The sequence below is a fragment of the Zalophus californianus genome, chromosome 4, assembly GCF_009762305.2.
Source record: "Zalophus californianus isolate mZalCal1 chromosome 4, mZalCal1.pri.v2, whole genome shotgun sequence".
In the NCBI taxonomy this organism is placed as follows: domain Eukaryota; kingdom Metazoa; phylum Chordata; class Mammalia; order Carnivora; family Otariidae; genus Zalophus; species Zalophus californianus.
Window position 1 is genome coordinate 19024171 of NC_045598.1, and position 19248 is coordinate 19043418.

Here is a 19248-nt window from a genome sequence, read left to right on the forward strand (position 1 = left end):
GGGGTGGACCGCGGGGCGCGCGCAGTGGGCGTGGCCCGAGGGCGTGGCCCGAAGGGAGGCGGGGCCGCGGGCGCTGTCTCAGTGAAAGCGGAGCTGCGGCGGCGGCGGAGGCGTCCGGGCGGGTGTGCGCGCGTGTGGAGCGCAGGCTCGGCAGCGGCGGCGGCGGCGGCGGCGGCTCAGCCTGCGGCGGCAGCGGCCCGTCTGGAGCGGCCGCTGCGAGGACGCCAGCTGCAGCGGGAGAGGTGCAGCCGGGGCTGAGCGCTCCGCGGAGCCGGCGGGGGACGGGAACAGGTGATCCCAGCGTGTTGCTGAGCCCTATCGAGTTGGCGGGGCGGGAGTCCGCACTCCCGGGCGCAGCTGCGGCCGCCCCGCCGCGGCTGGTCGCGGACGGCGCCCGGCTCCGGACTGCGGCTCGGGCATCCCTCCGCTCCCGGGGGCCCAGGAAGCCTCCTGCCCAGCGGGCTCAGAAGTGCCTAGTGCCGCTGCCCGGCGTCCGCTCCGCGGCGGAGCAAAGTTGTGGACGTGTCCCGATAGCCGAGCCGGGCGCTGTCGCGACCCGGCCGGGTCGGCGCGTTCTCGCAGCGGCGCTGACACGCCGGCCCCGCCACCGCCTCGCCCCCTGAGCCGGCCCCCTCTGGAAACTGCTTCTGAGGCTGAAACTTTGAGCCGAGGGGCTGCGGGCGGCTCGGCGCGGGGACGAGGCCTGCCGGCGCCCCTCCGCGCGGACGGCCTGGAAGCCGCGGACGGCATGTGACGGCCCCGGCGGCGGCCGCAGCGCGGGAAGGCGCGGGCCCCGCGGGCTCCGGCCGCTGCGAGGAGGGGCTGCGCGGCGGCCGGAGAGAAGGCTGTGGCGCGCGGCCGACCCTTGCGGGCCCGGGCCCCGAGCCGTGCCGCCCGGCGCGCCCGGGCCCCGCCGAGGTCGTTGCGTCCCCGCCTCAGCGCGGGGACACTCGCCCCAAACTCCCTGAACTTCAGGGGCAGCCCCCGAAGCGGCAAAACTCTCACGGACCCCCACCCCGGCGGCGCCCCTCGACGACCTCCCCGCGCCGAGCCCCTTGCTGGCCAGGGCCTGCACTGAGAGGGCCTGGGGGCGAGGCCGGAGCTGACCGGCCTCAGCCCCGTGCCAGGCCACGATGCTCGTGAGGAAAGTGCCCGTCTTCGTCCCGGCCTCCCCGTGGGGGCTGCGGCTGCCGCAGAAGTTCCTCTTCCTTCTCTTCCTCTCGGGCCTCGTCACCCTGTGCTTCGGGGCCCTCTTCCTGCTGCCCAACTCCTCTCGGCTCAAGCGCCTCTTCCTGGCCCACCGGACCCAGCAGCCCGGCCTGGAGGTAGTGGCCGAAGTCGCTGGCCACCCCCTGGCCCGCGAGCAGGAGTCGCCTCCCAACCCGGCCCCCGCTGTGCCAGCCCCCGGGGAGGGCGACGCCAGCAGCCAAGCCAGTACCCGCCGCCGGAAAGTGTGGCTGCGGCGCACCCACCCCACCGGGACACGGGAAATGGCCACGGTGGCCCGGAGCAGCGGCAGCACGGCCCTCAGACCCCAGGAGGGGGGCATCCCGTTTAGCTTTGACTTCAACGCGTTCCGGAGCCGCCTCCGCCACCCGGTCCTGGGGACCAGGGCAGATGAGAGTAAGGAGCCCCAGAGCCTAGTTCGAGCCCAGCGGGAGAAAATCAAGGAGGTAAGGACTCTCCTCTCCCGGAAAAGGAAAAGACTCTCTGTGCTTCCGTCTGTTTCCCCTGGCCCCAGTCACTTCTGGTCCCTGGACTACTGCTCTAGGTCCTCCCTGCACACTGCACCCTCCTCTCAAACTTTCCACCTTCTCCTCAGTGAGCACTTTCCCCACTGCTGGGTTCAGTTAATCGTCCCCACCTCTGACAGATGGGAGCTGAACCCACTGGATCGACTCTCCCCTACCCCGACTCTGGTCTTTTCAGTCAAGTCCCCAACCCAGGTGGGTTGCACTTTGTCCCTTTGTGGAGTTGCTAGTTAGGTTCATTAATGGACACCCTCTCTGCTTGCATGGGGCCAAGGGCCACACTCTTTCTCACCGTGTGTTCTTGAGTCCTGACTTCCCCCAAACCTAGGATCTGCTACCTGCAAATCCAGGATATGGGGGTGGGGAGTGGTATTTAGTGTTCTGCAAGTATTTTGTAATCTAGCCAGCAACCTACAAACCAGAGGGTGTTGTGTATTCTTGCTATTTCTATTGAGCTTTGAAACAATTGTGCATAATCGCGTCTGATGCAGGAAGGAGTGATCAACAGGGCAGTTGGTAATGTTACAGAAGCTCCGAGGTTATTGGCTTAATGAAGCAGGTCTTGGACTTGCTCCCTGCAGGGACTGTACCAGGGAGGGGTTTAGAAGGATCACTTGGAGTGTCAATCTTGGTCCTAGTTTAAGAAACCAAAAACAAACACAGCCTCACCATGGCTTGAAGACTGTTGCCAAGCTGCCTCTGGTCACCAAATATTCTGCTCTACCACTGTCAGAGCTGCCTCCCTGAGGTTTTTGCCCAGCAATGCAGAGGGGGCTGCAGTGACACCCCTGGGCCACGAGGGGGCTCTGGGCAAGCTGTGGGCCAGGGTCTCCTTCCTAGAAATGAGAGGATGCATCCCCCACTCCCTGTGGACCCAGAAGGAAAGGGCTGTTTCTGCCTGGACTTCTTGGTTTGCTGCAAAGGAGTCAGCAGGTCTGACTTCCAAGGGGAGCCAACAGCAGTGGTCAGGACCTGCCCTGCCGGATCTACCCGGAGCCAGTAGAGGGCTTAGCTATCCCTCTCTCCTTGTCTGGACTGTCCTCCATCCCAGTGTCCACCTCTGCCCTACTTCTTACCTCCGCTGGTCCCCAGCCCTTCTGCAATAAGCCCTGTTGGGAGACTATCTTAACTCGCAACCACAGGACATTCTGTGACGTCAACATAGGAAGTCACAGAGATAAGTCCTTGTTTTGTGCGTGTGTGCACGAGTGCACTCTCAGTTTCCAAATTCTTGTTGAAATTTCAAAGGCTAATTGAAGGCTGGAACTTGCAGTAGCTAAGGAAGGGACATCATTTCTCCCTTTTTGGTTAAGAACTGTGTTTTTGACTACTTACCTGAACCACCCATAGCTCCTTTGCTCAAAGCTGGCTCTGAGCACGTTAGCCTTTTCTGCCTTTTTATACCTCCCCGGAGGCTAACCACCCCCAGTGAAATTACATATAAACTGCATGCTTGCAGTTTCTCATGGTGTGTCCAGAGCTGCCATCAGATCTTCAAAAGGATCCCCCAAACAATTAAGAATTAACTATTGTCCTCTTCAGAAGAGGTGCTTTCTGCATTTGCATCTGGATCTGTGACCTATTTCTGAAAGCCTGGAGTTGGGAGCCCTGGTAAAAAGAGTGGGCTGGCTAGTGGGGACTTGGTTCTGCCCCTCTGTACATAGACAGCCTCCCTTGCTGGCTGAGGCTGCAGGCTGCAGCAGCTAGGGGGTGGTAGGAGGTGTGGAGGCTCTGCTCTGCAGGTGGGTGTAAAATAATATGGTGGGTGAAGGTCTGTGTTGGTTGCCAGATGTCTGGATCATTCAGTCTGGCATCTCTGAGCCCCCGTGGTAGTAGCTGGACGCTTGTTTGTATATACCTGCAGTTGGTGTTTAGTGAGCCCTCTCTTACTATCTTGGAGACCTTAAACTCCTCAGAATGGAGGAGGCTGAACTATATACACTATTATATTTTGAAGCCTGTTGTCTCTTCAGGCTTCTTGAGTTTGGACCCCCTTTCCAAACAACCTGAAAAATGGGAGGCAGAGTTTTTGGTTTAGCTGTCAACACAGAGTCACCTTCCATGGTGTCCTGCCTGATAAGGAATGCATAGGACTATGGCTGGAGGATGTCTTTATTTCCTTCTCATTTAAATTTCTATCTGTGCCCTGCTCAGGGGTAGATCATTTTAGAAAGGTGCCTGTTTTCATAAAAGGGACTGTTGCTTCCTTCTCTGGCTTGTTTATTTCCAGACTTGGATTGATTAGACCCCAGGAGCAGAGGGGGCGCTAGCATCAGATAAAAAGGGCTCTGTTCTTATAAGATGAGGTTTTTAAAGTGAAAGTAAACGTCAAGAGAGACCCAGAGAGGGTGATAAATGAGAGTGAATGAAGACTGGACACCCAGGCTCTAGATCAATGAAGTATATTTATAAACATTCTGGTTTGAGAGATGAACATAGGCATGAGGTCTGTGCTGATAAGATGGGTTGAAGCTGCATGTTCTGGGTGTACACACATCAGGAAACAATCTGTCTATTTTCGCTTTGCAGCCTTAGAACCTTAGAGGAGGCAATGTGGTGGAAGGGGGAAAGCTGGAGACTGTGGGTTCAAGTCCCAGCTCAATTATCAGCTGTCTGACTTTGGGCAAGCCACCTGCTCTCATTCCTGGACCTTATTTTTCCTTCTGTAAAATGGAGTAAGGGAGGGGAGAGTAGGCTGGTCACGTACACTCTTGCTTCCAGACCTGGCCCCAAGCAGGCTGCCAGTCTGGTCAAGGACTCCTTAGCAATTGGGCTTTTCCCAGCTCTGTAGTCAACATGCTAGTTCCATGAAGTCGGAGACAATGTTGTGTTGTTGTTGACAAGGGTGGTGGTATTCACTGTTTTATCCCTGGCACTTAGTCAAGAGTAGATATTCATATAGTGGTTAAGTTAATTATTCCCATTGTCCATATGGAACTTTAGAGATGGGATTGAACAATGACAGATCCTCAGCTTGGGATCATGAGGAGTAAAGGAGTTGGTGAGAATGTAAAATAGCTTGCTAGCAGCCTTCCCTTTCAGATCTGATGATAATATAGGAAATTATTGTCATGATTATTAATTATTGGGGACCTTCACCACTGGTGGATTTCTTAACAGATTCAAGTTCAACAGACTTTTCTTACTCATGACAAGAGCTGGGAGTATATAACTTGTCAGGGTTACATCCCGTGAAAGGACTCAAACTCTCCTGGGTCCTGCTAATGATGGTTGGTTGCCGATCTGGGGAACCTGAGTTCTCCCTTCCAGTGAAGGGGGGCTTTTGTTAAAGGGAATTGGACAGTCTGGGACAGTGAGAATATAGTACTGGAATGAGGCTGCTCCTGGGTTGCAGAACATAGGCTGAATTTCGTCTTCATCCCCTGTGCACCACTGTATGTGGCAGTCCTGCTAAGGATCCAACCTGGGTTCAAGTCCTTGCCACACCATCAACTCTGGCCTCAAAGAAAAATTCCTATCACTGGGCCTATTTTCCCGGTAAAATAAAGGGACTGGCATTTAGGGAGCTCTTCTCTTTCCCTCACTCCCAACTATTTACTTGTTTGTTTATGGATCTCCCAAGCACCTAGAAGATAGGGTCGGACACCTAGTTGGAGCTCAGTTACTTGAATGAGTGCCTACAGTAAAGATCTATAAACTAACGGCTAAGGTTGCTGGTGGCAGAGGCTGGGTCTTCTTTCTGAGGGTACCTGGAATTCTAAGAGTGTCAGAGGAGGGGCCATAGCAAGGTTGGGGACTTGGCAGCTCTGTGACCCAAGAGGCCTTTTAGAAGTTGCGGTATTTTTCCAAGTGCAAGTCTACCTTGAAGAGAGTGGGGAGGTGGCAGCCATGAATAAAATCTTCTTGTGCCTGGATAGCAGGCATCTGGAGGATGCCCCAGTCGCCCTGGAGTGCCCGAGACTTGGCAGGGAGTGCCCCAGCTCTTGCTTTCTATGCCTGCTGCGTTAAGTCTCCAGGATATTGCTGGTTATGATATGTGACTATGTCTGAATAAGTCATCTTGGCAAATGATCTTTGCTCGCCATTAATGGGTTGGTTTGTTAGTCATGTGTGGTTTCTCTGAATATCTGATTTATCACCTCTAGTGCCATGGACAGGTAGGAAAATTAAAAGGCTTTGTGTTCTTTGTAGCATGTGAATCTGAGCCTGTGAGATGTTCAGGATAATTAATATTAGGAACACTTTAGATTTAAATAGCTTTCCTTTGAAGAGCTCTGTTTAAGTTGCCGATTCATCGAAGATCTTTTTCTCCCCCTGTCCTTCAGTTTCACTCTTGTCCTGCTCTATGATACATTTAATGTAGATAGGAAGACTGGCCTCCAATAACTGGACTGGTCCCTTGGGAGACCCTTACATCCTGAGCCCAGCCGCACTTCATCCTTCCTCCTTGGAAATGAGTACTGTGTGTAAAGCTTAGAATTTTGTTCCCCTGCCCCCCCCCCCCACCCCGCTGGTGTACAACTTAATACCTGCAGGTTGGGTGGATCTCTTCTTTCATTTTGAGTTGTATTGTCATTTTGGGGAATTAGGTGCAGACATTCCAGGAACAATTGCTTTTTGGGCCTCACATCCTTAACTCAGTTGTTAGTGTTAGGTCTAGAAACAGTGACTTTTAAAAGTCAGTGTTTATTGCACACTGTAGTTAGCAGAGGGGTAAGAATTATAGATTCCTCTGCGATTTTCAGAGTGACTGATTTACATCTGAGCTCAAGAAATGCTTTTTCTCTAGCTTTCCCCGAAGACTGATCCATTACTCTACCAAAAATAAATATTGTGATACATATCAGGCATACTTTGCTCAAAGGGACTTACATCTTTTCTCTTACTGAAAAAAATAAATCAGGCTCACAAATTGGAAAGTCCCATTCAGGGAAGCAGTTTGATTATCTCAGTGGGCACCCGGTCTTGTAGATACTGCCTCTGGTCTTCCTGTATCTTAACTTGAGTCTGTGTTAAGGGAGGTGGTGGGAGCTTTAGGAAATTCTCTCCCTGCCTTGCTTTCATTGGCCAGTCGGGAAAGCCTTAGCAAGGGAATGACGGACAGGATTCAGGAGAGTAGTTGCCTCTGGTGAATTCGTGGGTATCTATTACATTACTTTAAAAGAGAGACCAGGGGCACCTGGGTGGCTCAGTTGGTTAAGCATCCGACTCTTGATTTCAGCTCAGGTCATGATCTCAACATGGTGAGATGGAGCCCCGCATCAGGCTCCACACTGGGCGTGGAGCCTGCCTGGGATTCTCTCTCTCCCCCTCTTCCTCTGCCCCTCCCCCCCAAATAAATAAATAAGAAATAAAAATAAAATAAAAGAGGGACCATGCATGGAGCAGGGATGAGTGTCGTGAATCAAAGATTATTATTATTATTCCAGTCTGTATACCTGCAGGCCAGAAAGACCAGGCTCATTCAAATAGCAAGCTCTGATTTTTGACTTCCAACTACCCCATGACCAAGTCCTTAAACACAACAGTTTATATGATTTGGGGGAAAGAAACAGTGGGATTTCTTAGTTCTGCATTCTCATAGCAGATGATGACAAGACACCAAATTGGAGACTCATCAAAAGAATTCTGAGTCAAGAGCCTAAGTCCCTCTTCTTTTCCCCCACTCATCTCTAGGGGCTAGTTAATAGCTTAGGCAGCATAGTTTTGGTTATTTTTTAATTTTAATTTTTTTTAAGTAGGCTCCACCCGCAATGTGGGGCTTGAGCTCAGGACCCTGAGATCAGAAGTCACATGCTCCCCTGACTGAGCCAGCCAGGTGCCCCAGTTTTGGTTCTTTTAAATGCAGAGTTGATGTGGCTGTGATCACTGTAAGTCACAGTTACAGATCACTGTAAGTTACACAGTTTTGGCACCTCGACCCCCAAAGAGAACAGAAGCTGTGGAGACCACAGCTATAGGCTGTGGACTCAGCATGTGTGGTGGCCCAGTTGAAGGATTTTCTTCCCTGAAAATGCTGTTTTCTAAGATTTGGGCTGAGAGCTCCCCAAACTTGGCAGGCAGGCAGTCGGAATAGCTCTTTCTCACAGGGAGGTCTGAGTATGTCTCTTAACTCTGCATTTTCATTAATTAAAGGATAAGACCAGGGCAGTTGTCTGTCTCTTTTAGGGCAACACCGTTAGTGGTAACTTTTACAGAAGAAACTTTGGCATATGATTCGTGTTCTCCTCAATCGATGAGCAATAATTTTGCTTTTATCTGGCATGCTCTGGGTATCAACTGCTCCACAGGTGAACATTACAGGCAAATAGTTTTCACTAAATAGCAGCCATTTTCAGTGGCTGAATAATAGGAGATTTCTCTCCCCTCCTTCCACCTCCACCATGATTTGGTGGTTGTCAGAAAATCCACTGTGCGGTACAGCTGTGTTCTGTAGGGTCTGCTGAGTTGTCTAGATAAGTCTGTTGGCCTCTCAATGCCTGTCCCTTGTGTTCTTGTCTTGTTTTTTTACAACAATCCTGCAATGCAGGCACTGTCTCTTTATTTAAGTATAGTTTACATATAGCAAAATATACAGATCTTAAACATACAGTTTGCTGAATTTTAACAAATGCAGAAAACTACGTAAACCACACGTGGAAATATGGAACATTTCTATCCCCTCAGAAAGATCCCTCTGCTCCTTCCCAGGCAATCCCCCATCATCCACCTCCCATCTACTATTTCAGTTTGTCACTAGAGATTCTGATTCTGTTCTGAAACTTCAAATAAATGGAGTAGTACAACATATGCCCTTTTGTGCAAGGCTTCTTTCACCAAGGATGTTTTTGAAATTCATCCATGTGTGTATTCATACTTCATTCCTCTTTATTGTCAAGATACGTTCTGTTGCATGAATATGCTACAGTTTGTTTATCACTTGTTGTGGACTTTTTGGTTGTTTCCAGTGTTTGGCTATTATGAACTAAGCTGCTATGAATATTTTAGGTACAAGTCTTTGTATAGACATGTTTCCATTTCTTTTATGTAAATACATAGGAGTAGAATTGCTGGTTAATAGAGTAGACATATGTTTAACTTTATAAGAAAACTGGAAACACTTTCCCCAAGTAGTTAAGGCCATTTTATACTTCCATCAGCAGTGTGTGAGAATTCTGCATTTTTGTCAACACTTGCTATTTTCCACCTTTTCAAGTTTAGCCATTCTATGTGATATGCAGTAATATTTCATTGTTTTAATTTTTGATTCCCTGTTAACTATTGGTATTGAACATCTTTTCATGTGTTTATTTACTGTTTCTGTATCTTCCTTTAAGTGTCCAAATCTTACACCCTTTTTTAATTAAAAAATTGGGCTCTTTATCATCTTATTGAATATAGAAATTCTTTATATATTCTGGATATAAGTCCTTTGTCAGATATACATTTTGTAAATATTTGCTCCCAGTCTGTGGTTTGTCCTTGCATTTTCTTAGTGGTAGGATTCAAAGAGCAGAAGTTTTAAATTTTGATGAGATCAGTGTATCAATATTTTCTTTTATGGTTAGTGCTTTCTGTGTCTACTTAGAAAAAAAATTCTTGCCTTCCCCATGGTTATGAAAATAGTCTCCTATTAATTCCAGAAGCTTGATCATTTTAGTTTTTACATTGAATTCTCCCATCTACTTCAAATGAATTTTTGTATGTGGTATGAGGTAGGAATCCAGAGTCATTATTTTACATTTAGATGTCCAGTTGTTTAGTATTTCTTGTTGAAAAGTCTTTCCTTTTCCCATTGAATTGCTTTGAAGCCATGTTAGATTTATCGACCATATATATACACCATATATATTCTGTTCTGTTTCTGGACTCTTCTTCTACTGATTTATCTTCATGCCAATTCATACTGTCTTGATGCTATCTTTATAATAAGTCCTAAAAGCAGGTCCTCTATCTTTGAGCCGCTTTTGCAAAATTGCTTTGGCTATTATAGGTACTTTGCATTTCTGCATACATTTGAGAACAAGCTTGTCAGTTCCTGTGAAAAATCCTGCTGGGAGTTTGATTGGGTTTGCTTTGAACCTGTAAGTCAAATTGGGGAGGACTGATACCTTAACAGTATTGGGCTTTTTATCCATGAAAGTGGTATCTCTTTGCATTTATTTAGATTTTCTTTTACTTCTCTGAACAATGTTTTGTAGTTTTCAATGTGGAGAACTTGAAGATCTTTTATTAACTGTATTTCTAAGTATTTTATAATTTTTATGCTGTGGTAAATGGTAATCTTTAAATTTTTGTATTTTAAAATAAAAATTTTTATTTTTTAAATTTTTGTTGCCAATACATAGAAATACAAGAGATTTTTGTATATTGACTTTATATCATGTGACCTTATTGAATTCATTTAATTTTTTTTTTTTGTAGCTTCTTAAGGATCTGTTAGGTATACAATAATGTTGTCTGTGAGTCAAGATACTTTTACTTCTTCCTTTCCAATGTTTATGCCTTTTATTTTTCTGTCTTCCTTGGTTGCACTGGTTAGGACTTCCAGTTCAAGGTTAAATAGAAGTGGTGAGAACTGACATCTTTGCTCTTTTTTTTTTAAGATTTTATTTATTTATTCATGAGAGACAGACAGAGAGAGAGAGAGAGAGAGAGAGGCAGAGGGAGAAGCAGGATCCCCTCTGAGCAGGGAGCCCGATGCGGGACCCGATCCCAGGACCCTGGGGTCATGACCTGAGCTGAAGGCAGGTGCTTAACCTGAGCTGAAGGCAGGCGCTTAACCATCTGAGCCACCCAGGCGCCCCTGACATCTTTGTTCTTGATCTCAAGGGAGGAGCATTCAGTCTTCTACATTAAGTATGATGTTAGGTGTAGGTTTTGGTAGATGCCTTTTATCAGGTTGAAGTTCCCTCCCATTCCTAGTTTGCTGAGAGTTTTTATCAGAAATAGGATCAAATTTTGTCAAAGGCTTTTTCTGCATCTATGGAGATAACCATATTGTTTTTCTGTCTAATTCTGTTAATATGGTGAATCATATTGATTTTAAAAGAATGTTAAACTTGCATTTGATTTTCTAATATTTTGTTAAGAATTTTTGCATCTGTGTTCATGAGGCATATTGGTCTGTAGTTTTCTTATAAGGGCTTTGTCTGGGTTTTGGCACAGCATTATGTTACTTCATAAAATGAACTGGAAAATGTTCTCTTCTATTTTCTGAACAAGCTTGTGGGACGGTAATATTATGTCTTCTTAAATGTTTGGTAGAATTCACCACCAAAGCCATCTAGGCCTAGAGAGAGAGAGAGTGTGTGTGTGTGAGAGAGAAAGAGAGGGTGAGAGAGAGAGAGGGAGGGAAGGAGAGAGAGAGGGAGGGAGAGGGAGGGATGGAGGGAGGGAGAGAGAGAGAGGGAGAGGTTTTAAATTATCAGTTCAATTACTTCAACAGATATAGAGCTATTCAGAATTTCTGTCTCGTGTTGGTTTTGTCAATTTTGCTTTCAAGAAATTTGTCAGTTTCATCCAAGTTGTAGAATTTATTGGCATAAAATTGTTCCTAAGATTCTCATTTTCCTTTTAACATTTGTAGGACCTGTAGTGGTGTTCCCTCTTTTATTCCCAATGTTGGTAATCGCTTTCTCTGTTTCATTCTCAAAAATAGTTCAGCTAGGGGCGCCTGGGTGGCTCAGATGGTTAAGCATCTGCCTTCAGCTCAGGTCATGATCCCAGGGTCCTGGGATTGAGTCCCGCATCGGGCTCCTTGCTCGGCAGGGAGTCTGCTTCTCCCTCTCCCTCTGCCTCTCCCCCTGCTTGTGCTCTCTCTGTCTCTCTCGCAAATGAATAAATAAAATCTTAAAAAAAAAAAAGTAGTTTATCTAGTAGTTTACCAGTTTTACTGATCTTTTTCTGGAACCAACTTTTGATCTTTCTAAAAAAAAATATCCATAGATGGGGTGGCTGGGTGATAGACATTGAGGAGGGTATGTGCTATGGTGAGCACTGTGAATTGTGCAAGACTGTTGAATCACAGATCTGTACCTCTGAAACAAATAATACATTATATGTTAAAAAAAAAAAAGAAGAAGATAGCAGGAGGGGAAGAATGAAGGGGGGTGAAATCGGAGGGAGAGGTGAACCATGAGAGATGATGGACTCTGAAAAACAACCTGAGGGTTCTAGAGGGGAGGGGGTGGGGGGATGGGTTAGCCTGGTGATGGGTATTAAAGAGGGCACGTTCTGCATGGAGCCCTGGGTGTTATGCTCAAACAATGAGTCATGGAACACTACATCAAAAACTAATGATGTAATGTATGGTGATTAACATAACAATAAAAAATTTAAAGAAAAAAATATCCATTAAAGGGGCACCTGGGTGGCTCAGGTCATGATCCTGGGATTGGCCCTGGCATTGGGCTCCCTACTCAGTGGGGAGTCTGCTTCTCCCTCTCCCTCTGCCTGCCCCTCACCCAGCTTGTGCTTTCTCTCTCTCAAATGAATAAATAAAATCTTAAAAAAATATATCCATTAAACATTTTTTAATATTTACATTTGTCTTTATTTTCTTCTTTCTCCTTACTTTGGGCTTAATTCACTGTTTTCTTATAATTTCTTTATCTAGTCTGACAATCTGCTTATGTCCACTTCCCCTCTTGTCGGTCTTCATTCTGTTGTTGTCATATAGTTTGCTTCTACATATATTACAAACCTCATAATACATTAGTAATTTTTTTGCTTCAATTTTCTTAAATAAATTAATCAGAGTCTTTTTATTCACACACATACTTACCATTTATAATGTTCTTTACTCCTTCTTGCATGTCTCAGTTTCTGTCTGGTACCATTTTCCCTTCAGCCTGAAAAACTACTCTTAATATTTCTCGTAGTGTAGGTTTGCTGATAACAAATTCTTGTAGCTTTTGTCTATTTTGCCTTCATTTTAAAAGGATATTTTTGCTGGATATAGAATTTTAAGTTGACTTTTATTTTTCTTTAATGAAAGACTCATTGTCTTATAGCTTTCATTGTTTTTGATGAGAACTTAGAGTATATTCCCCTGCATATAATGTATTTCCCCTCCCTTTGCATGCTACTAAGATGTTATCTTTCATATTCAGCAATTTATGATGTGCCTAGATGTGGATGTCATTGTTATTTTTCTTGGGGTTTATTGAGCTTCTTGTGTCTGTGAGTTGATATTTTTTCATCAGGTTTGGAAAAATTTTGGCTTATATTTCTTCAGTATTTTTTTCTGCCCCAATCTATCTCCTTTTCTTTTAGAGCTCCAGTTACGTATGAGTTAGATTGCTGGATGTTTTTTTTACAGTCACTGAATTTCTTTATTTTCTTTTCAGGCTTTCTCTCTATGCCTTGATGTAGATAGTTTATATGAACATATCTTCCAGTTCACTGCACTTTTCTGTAGTGTCCAATCGATTGTTAAGCCTACCCAGTGAATTTTTTATTTCAGGTATTTTCTTACATCTAGAATTTCCATCTGGACCTTTTCCATTGTTTTTGTTTCTCTGATATTTCCCATCTCTTCATTTATTGTCTCCATATTTTTCTTTAAGTTCTAAGGCATATTTATAATATTTTTTCAAAAAGTCTTTTTGGCTATTTCCAAATTCTTTCTCGTCATTGGGTCTGTACTTATTGACTGTTTTATCTCCTGGTTCACATTTTTTTTTTAAATACATCTTCATGTGTCTACTCATTTAAAAAAAAATCTGTGCAAAACATTGTGAATCCTACTTTTTTAAGATTCTAGCTTCATCTGCTTTTATGCAGTCTTTCTCCCCTCTTTCTGTAGTTATCAGGCTACCTGTTCTGGCTGCTTTATTTTCTACTTTTCCTATTTTGTGATGTTCTAAACTGTACTTGGCCAGGAAACCATTCAATCTAGCTTCTATAAGTTAGTGTTATATGTAACGTACAAATGAACACTTTGAGTAGGTTTCTAAAGACTCCTGAATCAACTGCGTGAACTTTAATGTACATATTTTAGTGCAGTTTAGATATTTAAAGATTCTTATTTATTTTTGGTGATTGATGTTGGGTACATGAAATATAATTTTGTATTGAATCTATATCTTAAGACAACAGTTCTCAAAGGGCTCCTAATTTTTGGCTGATGTGATCTTAAACTATTTGTGCATTTTTTTGCTCCTCTGTTTTTAGATGTTACAAGAAACATTTGTTAGTATCTTCATGTTCCAGCAGCCTCCATTAGTGTCCCTTTCTTCCCAGGATTTGACCTGTCAAATATTTTCTCTGGGCTCCTTACCTTAAGTCTAATGACTACTTCTTAAACCTTGTTTTGTAAATGCCCACATTAAAAAAAAAAAAAAAAAAAAAGAACTGTTCACATAGACCACATTACTGAATTACTGAAAAGAAGAAAGCTAAATACACATGGATGAAGGATTTCCAAAGTGCATTCTGTGAGATCTGATCTCTTATTTCCCCTTATTCAATAAAGTTAATGTGGAGTAAAGATAGTATTTTATAGCAAAGGCTACCCTTAACTTTATTTGTCTCCTTTTGAATGAGTGGGGTGTTGAATAAAAGTTATAAATCACTTATTTAAGATCCGTCTCCCCCATTTTCACTCCTGGAGCGAGCTTTTCAGAGGTTAAACCAAAACTTTGCCAAGTAAATGCTGATCTCCTGGGAAGACATTTCAGCACCATTTTTGTTTTTTCTGTACTTGTGTTCTTGACCTAAATCAGCAAATCTTTCTCCTTTCCAGCTCTCCCAGAAGCCATTCTCCATGTCTGTCACATACCTTACAGAGCTCTGGAGTAGTCTTGGTTTTTAATTATAAGAATCGATGGGGAGGGGCGCCTGGGTAGCTCAGTCGTTAAGCGTCTGCCTTCGGCTCAGGTCATGATCCCGGGGTCCTGGGATGGAGCCCTGTGTAGGGCTCCCTTCTCGCCCGGCAGGGAGCCTGCTTCTCCCTCTCCCACTCCCCCTGCTTGTGTTTCCTCTCTCACTGTCTCTGTCAAATAAATAAATAAAATCTTTAAAAAAAAAAAAGAATCAACGAGGAAAGAAGATTTTGGTTTCTTTCAGAGCTGGACCTTTTAGAGAGCAGCCTATAAAATATAACCAATGTTGTTACTTTGGAGTATGAGAAAACCCTTTGTAGAGAAAGTTTCATCTTTAGACAGAAAAATAGCAGCTCAGTCTAGAGACTTCTCTAGCAGTTTCAGATACAGGAGTTCTTGGATGTATAATTATGTAAGGGGCAGAGACTTCACACTGATGTACTTTCAGAGGTAATAGCCTCCTTATAATCATGCTAGGAGGTCTGTCTGGTTATTGATCCTTCAGTAACTAAGAATGGTACCAGAGTAGTGTCTGTCCAGATGGGGCTGAGGGAGACAAACAATATTAGACATTTTCTGTGATTAGGCACTGAATTAGATTAAAGCATAATAAGATTCTCTGTGCTCTGAATAAAGTGCTCTTAAACTCAGCACCAGTGGGAACAGAGTTCCAGGTTTCCAGCCCTGGTATTTGAAGTCATCTTGCATGTTATAAAAAGGGTTTCTGACTCTGGCCTCTGTACCACCCACTGGCATTTAAATCCTGAGGGAGAATCCACAGGGGGTCTGCTTTGGAGGGGAGTGGGGGTTGGGCTGGGATGATGCCCGCTTCCTCCTGGAGAGATGAGATCAAAAACTCCTTCTGGGAGTTTCGCCCATTAAGAGTTTAGCTGATCCCCAGCACAGCCTGTGGCAGACAGGGCATGGACTATAATCCCATTTTATAGCTGAGAGAATAGAGACACTGAAAAGACAGGCCACCACCTCCAGGCCCAGCCAGTTTAAACGCTGATATACAATATAAACCTACTCTCCTGCCACTTTCGTTGACATTTGTTCTATTACATCATCTAAAGCCTTGTGGGTGATAATTTAGAGGAAGAGCTTTCACTTTGGGGTGGAATGAAGTAGAAATTGTCAGTCTTGGTAGGTATCAAAAGAAGTGGTGTAGTGAATCTTTAGAACAGGGATTCTAACCTTAATTACAGTCTGGAACCCCATCGGGGATTTTAGTAAATACCGACACCCGAGTTCCTCTTCCAGAGAGTTTGATTTAATTGGTCTTGGGTGCAGCCTGAGCATTGGGATGTTTAAAAACTTCCAGGGGCTCTAATGTGCAGCCATGCTTTCGAACACATCTATGACAGTTTTGTCTTCATGTAGGCTGTGTCTCCTTTCTGGCTTTATTTCCCTTTTACCCACTTATGGGAGAGGTTGGAAATTTTCTGTATTTATTCAGACTTCGGCCAGGATCAGATAAGGAAAAAATGAGCTGGGGAAAGGACTCAATTAAAACTGACTTTTCCAGTTTATACTGTTAATATGATCAAGAGGAGCCATGAATTTATTAAAACTTTAAGAAAAAACATTGAAAACACCAACTATCTATTGAGCTTCAGTTATACACTGAAGAGGCTATATAAGCTGAAGAAAAGGCAACGATGAATCTCTGGCTTTTGGGAATTTTATGGTGTAATATTGTTATGGGTCTGAATCACTTCCCACCATATATGGATGCATAGAAGGGAGGAAACATTCGTTAGCTGCGTAATATTTGCCTGGCCCACCTAAATCCTTTTTTTGGGAAGCTGGTAGGACATAAACATCTGGGATGAAAATATTTGCTTGTCCAGAAGTAGATTTCCCAAAAGACCGTCGCCCTCCTGCCTATGGCTCCTCTTCCGCTTTCCAGTTAACAGAGCCGCCTTTTCACCTTGCTGTTTGGGCCTTAACATCGAGTAACAGATGCTCAGGAAAAAGAAGATATTGAAGAAGTGAAAAGCTGAACCCAGCCCCCAGCGTTCAGTCTCCCAGCAGCCGGGTCTGCAATTTCGGACCCTCTCTGCCCTGCCAGGTGCTAGATGTGACTTAACCTGAGAATTGCTGTCCTGGGTTATCAGATCGACTCTACCCAGGCCTCCTCTGGTGGAAGCTGCACAAGGTGAGAATAGCTACAAAGCAGTGTGAGTGTCCTCCCCACGGCTCCCTGACAGTCCTCTTGCAAGCTCTGTTTCCACGCAAGAAACCTTGGAATCCTCCACCTGTGCCAGATTGCCCCGTTTCTTCAATCTGTCCCAACTATTTCTAGCAAATTCTTTGGCTGAAGCGGCATCTAAAACAAGTCCCATTTGCCCCAGTCTTATTTCATTCCAGCTTCCAGAAGTGGACGTTCAGCACAGGAGCATTAATGGAGACGCAGACTTCAGAGAAGACATTTCCTTCTGTTGTTAGATCTTCTGTTAAAGCCGTGCTTACTCAGAGGCCTCTGGCTACAGGAAGCGGTGACGGGGATGGAACTTGGCAGATAGCTGTGGCTGTGGCTTTGTGGAGGCCTGTGTGGGGACATGATTGTTTGTATATTGGTTTGCATTTATGTATTGGTCTAATTTTCATCTTCCTGAGGTACCCAGATGCTATGGTGATAGATTGGTTGGAAACGACTCATTTGTCAGGGTTCCGTGGGGGACGTAGGTTTCCTTCTCGTGTGCAGTGGAGTCTAAAATGTTTAATTAGATGCTGAGGCATTTCTGCATGGGTCCATCTCTGCCAGTTCTCCTGGTGAATGCCGTTCCTAGGTTGGAGAGGGACTGGGCATTTCTGGGCCTGACCTACCCTCCCCTCTTGATGCAATTCTCAGTCCTCCCTTTTTATTAGCTGCTGGGTTCCCCCCCCCCCCGTTTTTGTTCTAGAAACTGCCTTTATGTGACTGCTGGAATTTGCAGAGCTGATTCGTGTTGGAAATCTAGTTGTCAAACAGGTCCAACCCAGACTTTATGAAATAATGTAGTTGAACTGATATGCAGTGAGAGGAATATTAACTACCTGCTGCTGATCTGTTTTGTTCAGTGCAACTTTTTCAGAGAACTTACCTTGTTCTTACTGCATGCCAAGCGGTGCCTGGGATGCTGAGGATGCAGAGATGTGGCTCTGCTCTCGGGAGTAGAACATCTAGCCAGGGTGCAGTGGATGTGTACACTGTTATAGCACCATGGAGGTGTCCAAATAAAGGGGTGAACAAAGGACTGGGGAGTCCCATCAATTTGACATCAGCTTAGGGAAAAGGAGAGCATTTCAGGCAAATGTGGAGAATACCAGGAGTAGTGGGCTTGTGGGATAGCAGGCTGCTCCGTGTGCTGGACCTGGGGAGGGGTTGGAGGTATGAATGTAGGTGAAATGTGGAATGCCTAGGGTTTCTACCTGGGGTAGATGGGGACATTGGGGAGTGGGGACAGTGAGAAATCCTGGGAGGGGAGAGAAGTTGAATTCTAGGCATGATAAAATGATATGCTTGTGAAATTGAGGTGGACACATCCAGTGGGTGGTTGGAAATACGGGTTTGGGACTGGGGGTGGTGGCACAGGAGATGCTGATTTCGAAGTCACAGCGTGGTGTGGCAGGGGTCGAAAGCTGGAGTGCAAAGCCATTCAAGGAAAACTTGGAGAGCACCTGTGTTTAAAGAAGAAACCGAGATTTGGAGAGAAGGTAGAGTCAGGTGGTAGAGGGACCAAGAAAGCCACACCCAGCCTTCCTTTTCCAGCTGGTTCTGCCATACCTGGCTGCCCACCAAGCCCTGGGAGCAGCTCCCAGGCCTTGCTGGGCTGTGTCCTCTCCTGAGGGGCCAGCCCTTCATTTCCTCTCCTCCTCACCCCTGCCCGGCTACAGAGGACTGTCTTTACTGGCTACAAACTCTTCGGCTGGCCTTCCTTGCTGGAATCAAGGATTAGTCTGTTTCTCCCCTTTGTTTTCTCACAGTTTATCAGGACTCACCTTCAGACCTCTGTTAAGAAGAGCTGGGTGCTCTGAGTGGACTCTTCTGCTGGCCTGGTGCTGAGTGAGCCCAGCCCTGTAGCTTACTCCTTGTCCCGGAAGAGCAGGCAGAGGCACTCCTCCACCTCCTTTCTGGAAATAGGGTGTGTGCGTCTCTGGCCTGGCCCTGTGCTAAAGATTCTCAGGCCAGCTCATCAGTAGGAGGAGGCCAAGCGTGGAGGGAGAAGGCATAGTTTAATCTTCAACGCAGAGGAAGAAGGTGTAGTTTAATCTTCATTGCTGTCCAGGAAAGGAAGACACTGTGGAGTAGTGAAGATACATTTTGTCTTTTCTCAGTGACCACAAGCAGGCAGTAGCCAAAGAGATACATTCTTCTCAACTTGTGGCCCGAAGCCTCCCCTCCAGAGGAAAGGTTCTCTTGAAACCGAGCCACTGGCCATAGAACGGGGAGGGTCCCTAATGAAACTGCCATCCAAGGAACCTCTGTGTGGCTTTGTCACCCTGGACACCCTTCCAGATTTTCTCATGACGTGTGAGCTGCCGAAGCTGCCCTGCTTTCTGGCCGCAGCCCAGGACTGAAAACAGGCTCCTCAGCCAGACTGTGTCTAGAAGAAATCCGAAAGCTCAAGGGCCAAATCAGCCCCTACCTTGAGGCCACGAGGTAGCCATGACTTTTTCTGTCTTGCCCGAATTGCTCTAAGTTTTCCTGTAGTGGTTTGAGCATCTTGAAATTGGAATATGTA

General features: G+C 45.7%; 1 protein-coding gene across 2 annotated transcripts in view; it reads left to right on the forward strand.

Annotated features, from left to right (window-relative positions):
* Positions 1-988: 988 nt before the first annotated feature.
* The window catches only part of MAN1C1 (mannosidase alpha class 1C member 1), a 153864-nt gene continuing 135604 nt past the window's right edge, over positions 989-19248 (forward strand). The window contains exon 1 of one of the 2 annotated variants that reach the window (XM_027596162.2): positions 989-1673. In XM_027596162.2, the coding sequence (XP_027451963.1) occupies positions 1134-1673 (540 nt within the window). In that variant the 5' untranslated portion in view covers positions 989-1133. The remainder of the gene's footprint in view (positions 1674-19248) is intronic. The other variant, XM_027596153.1, reaches the window with a different exon arrangement.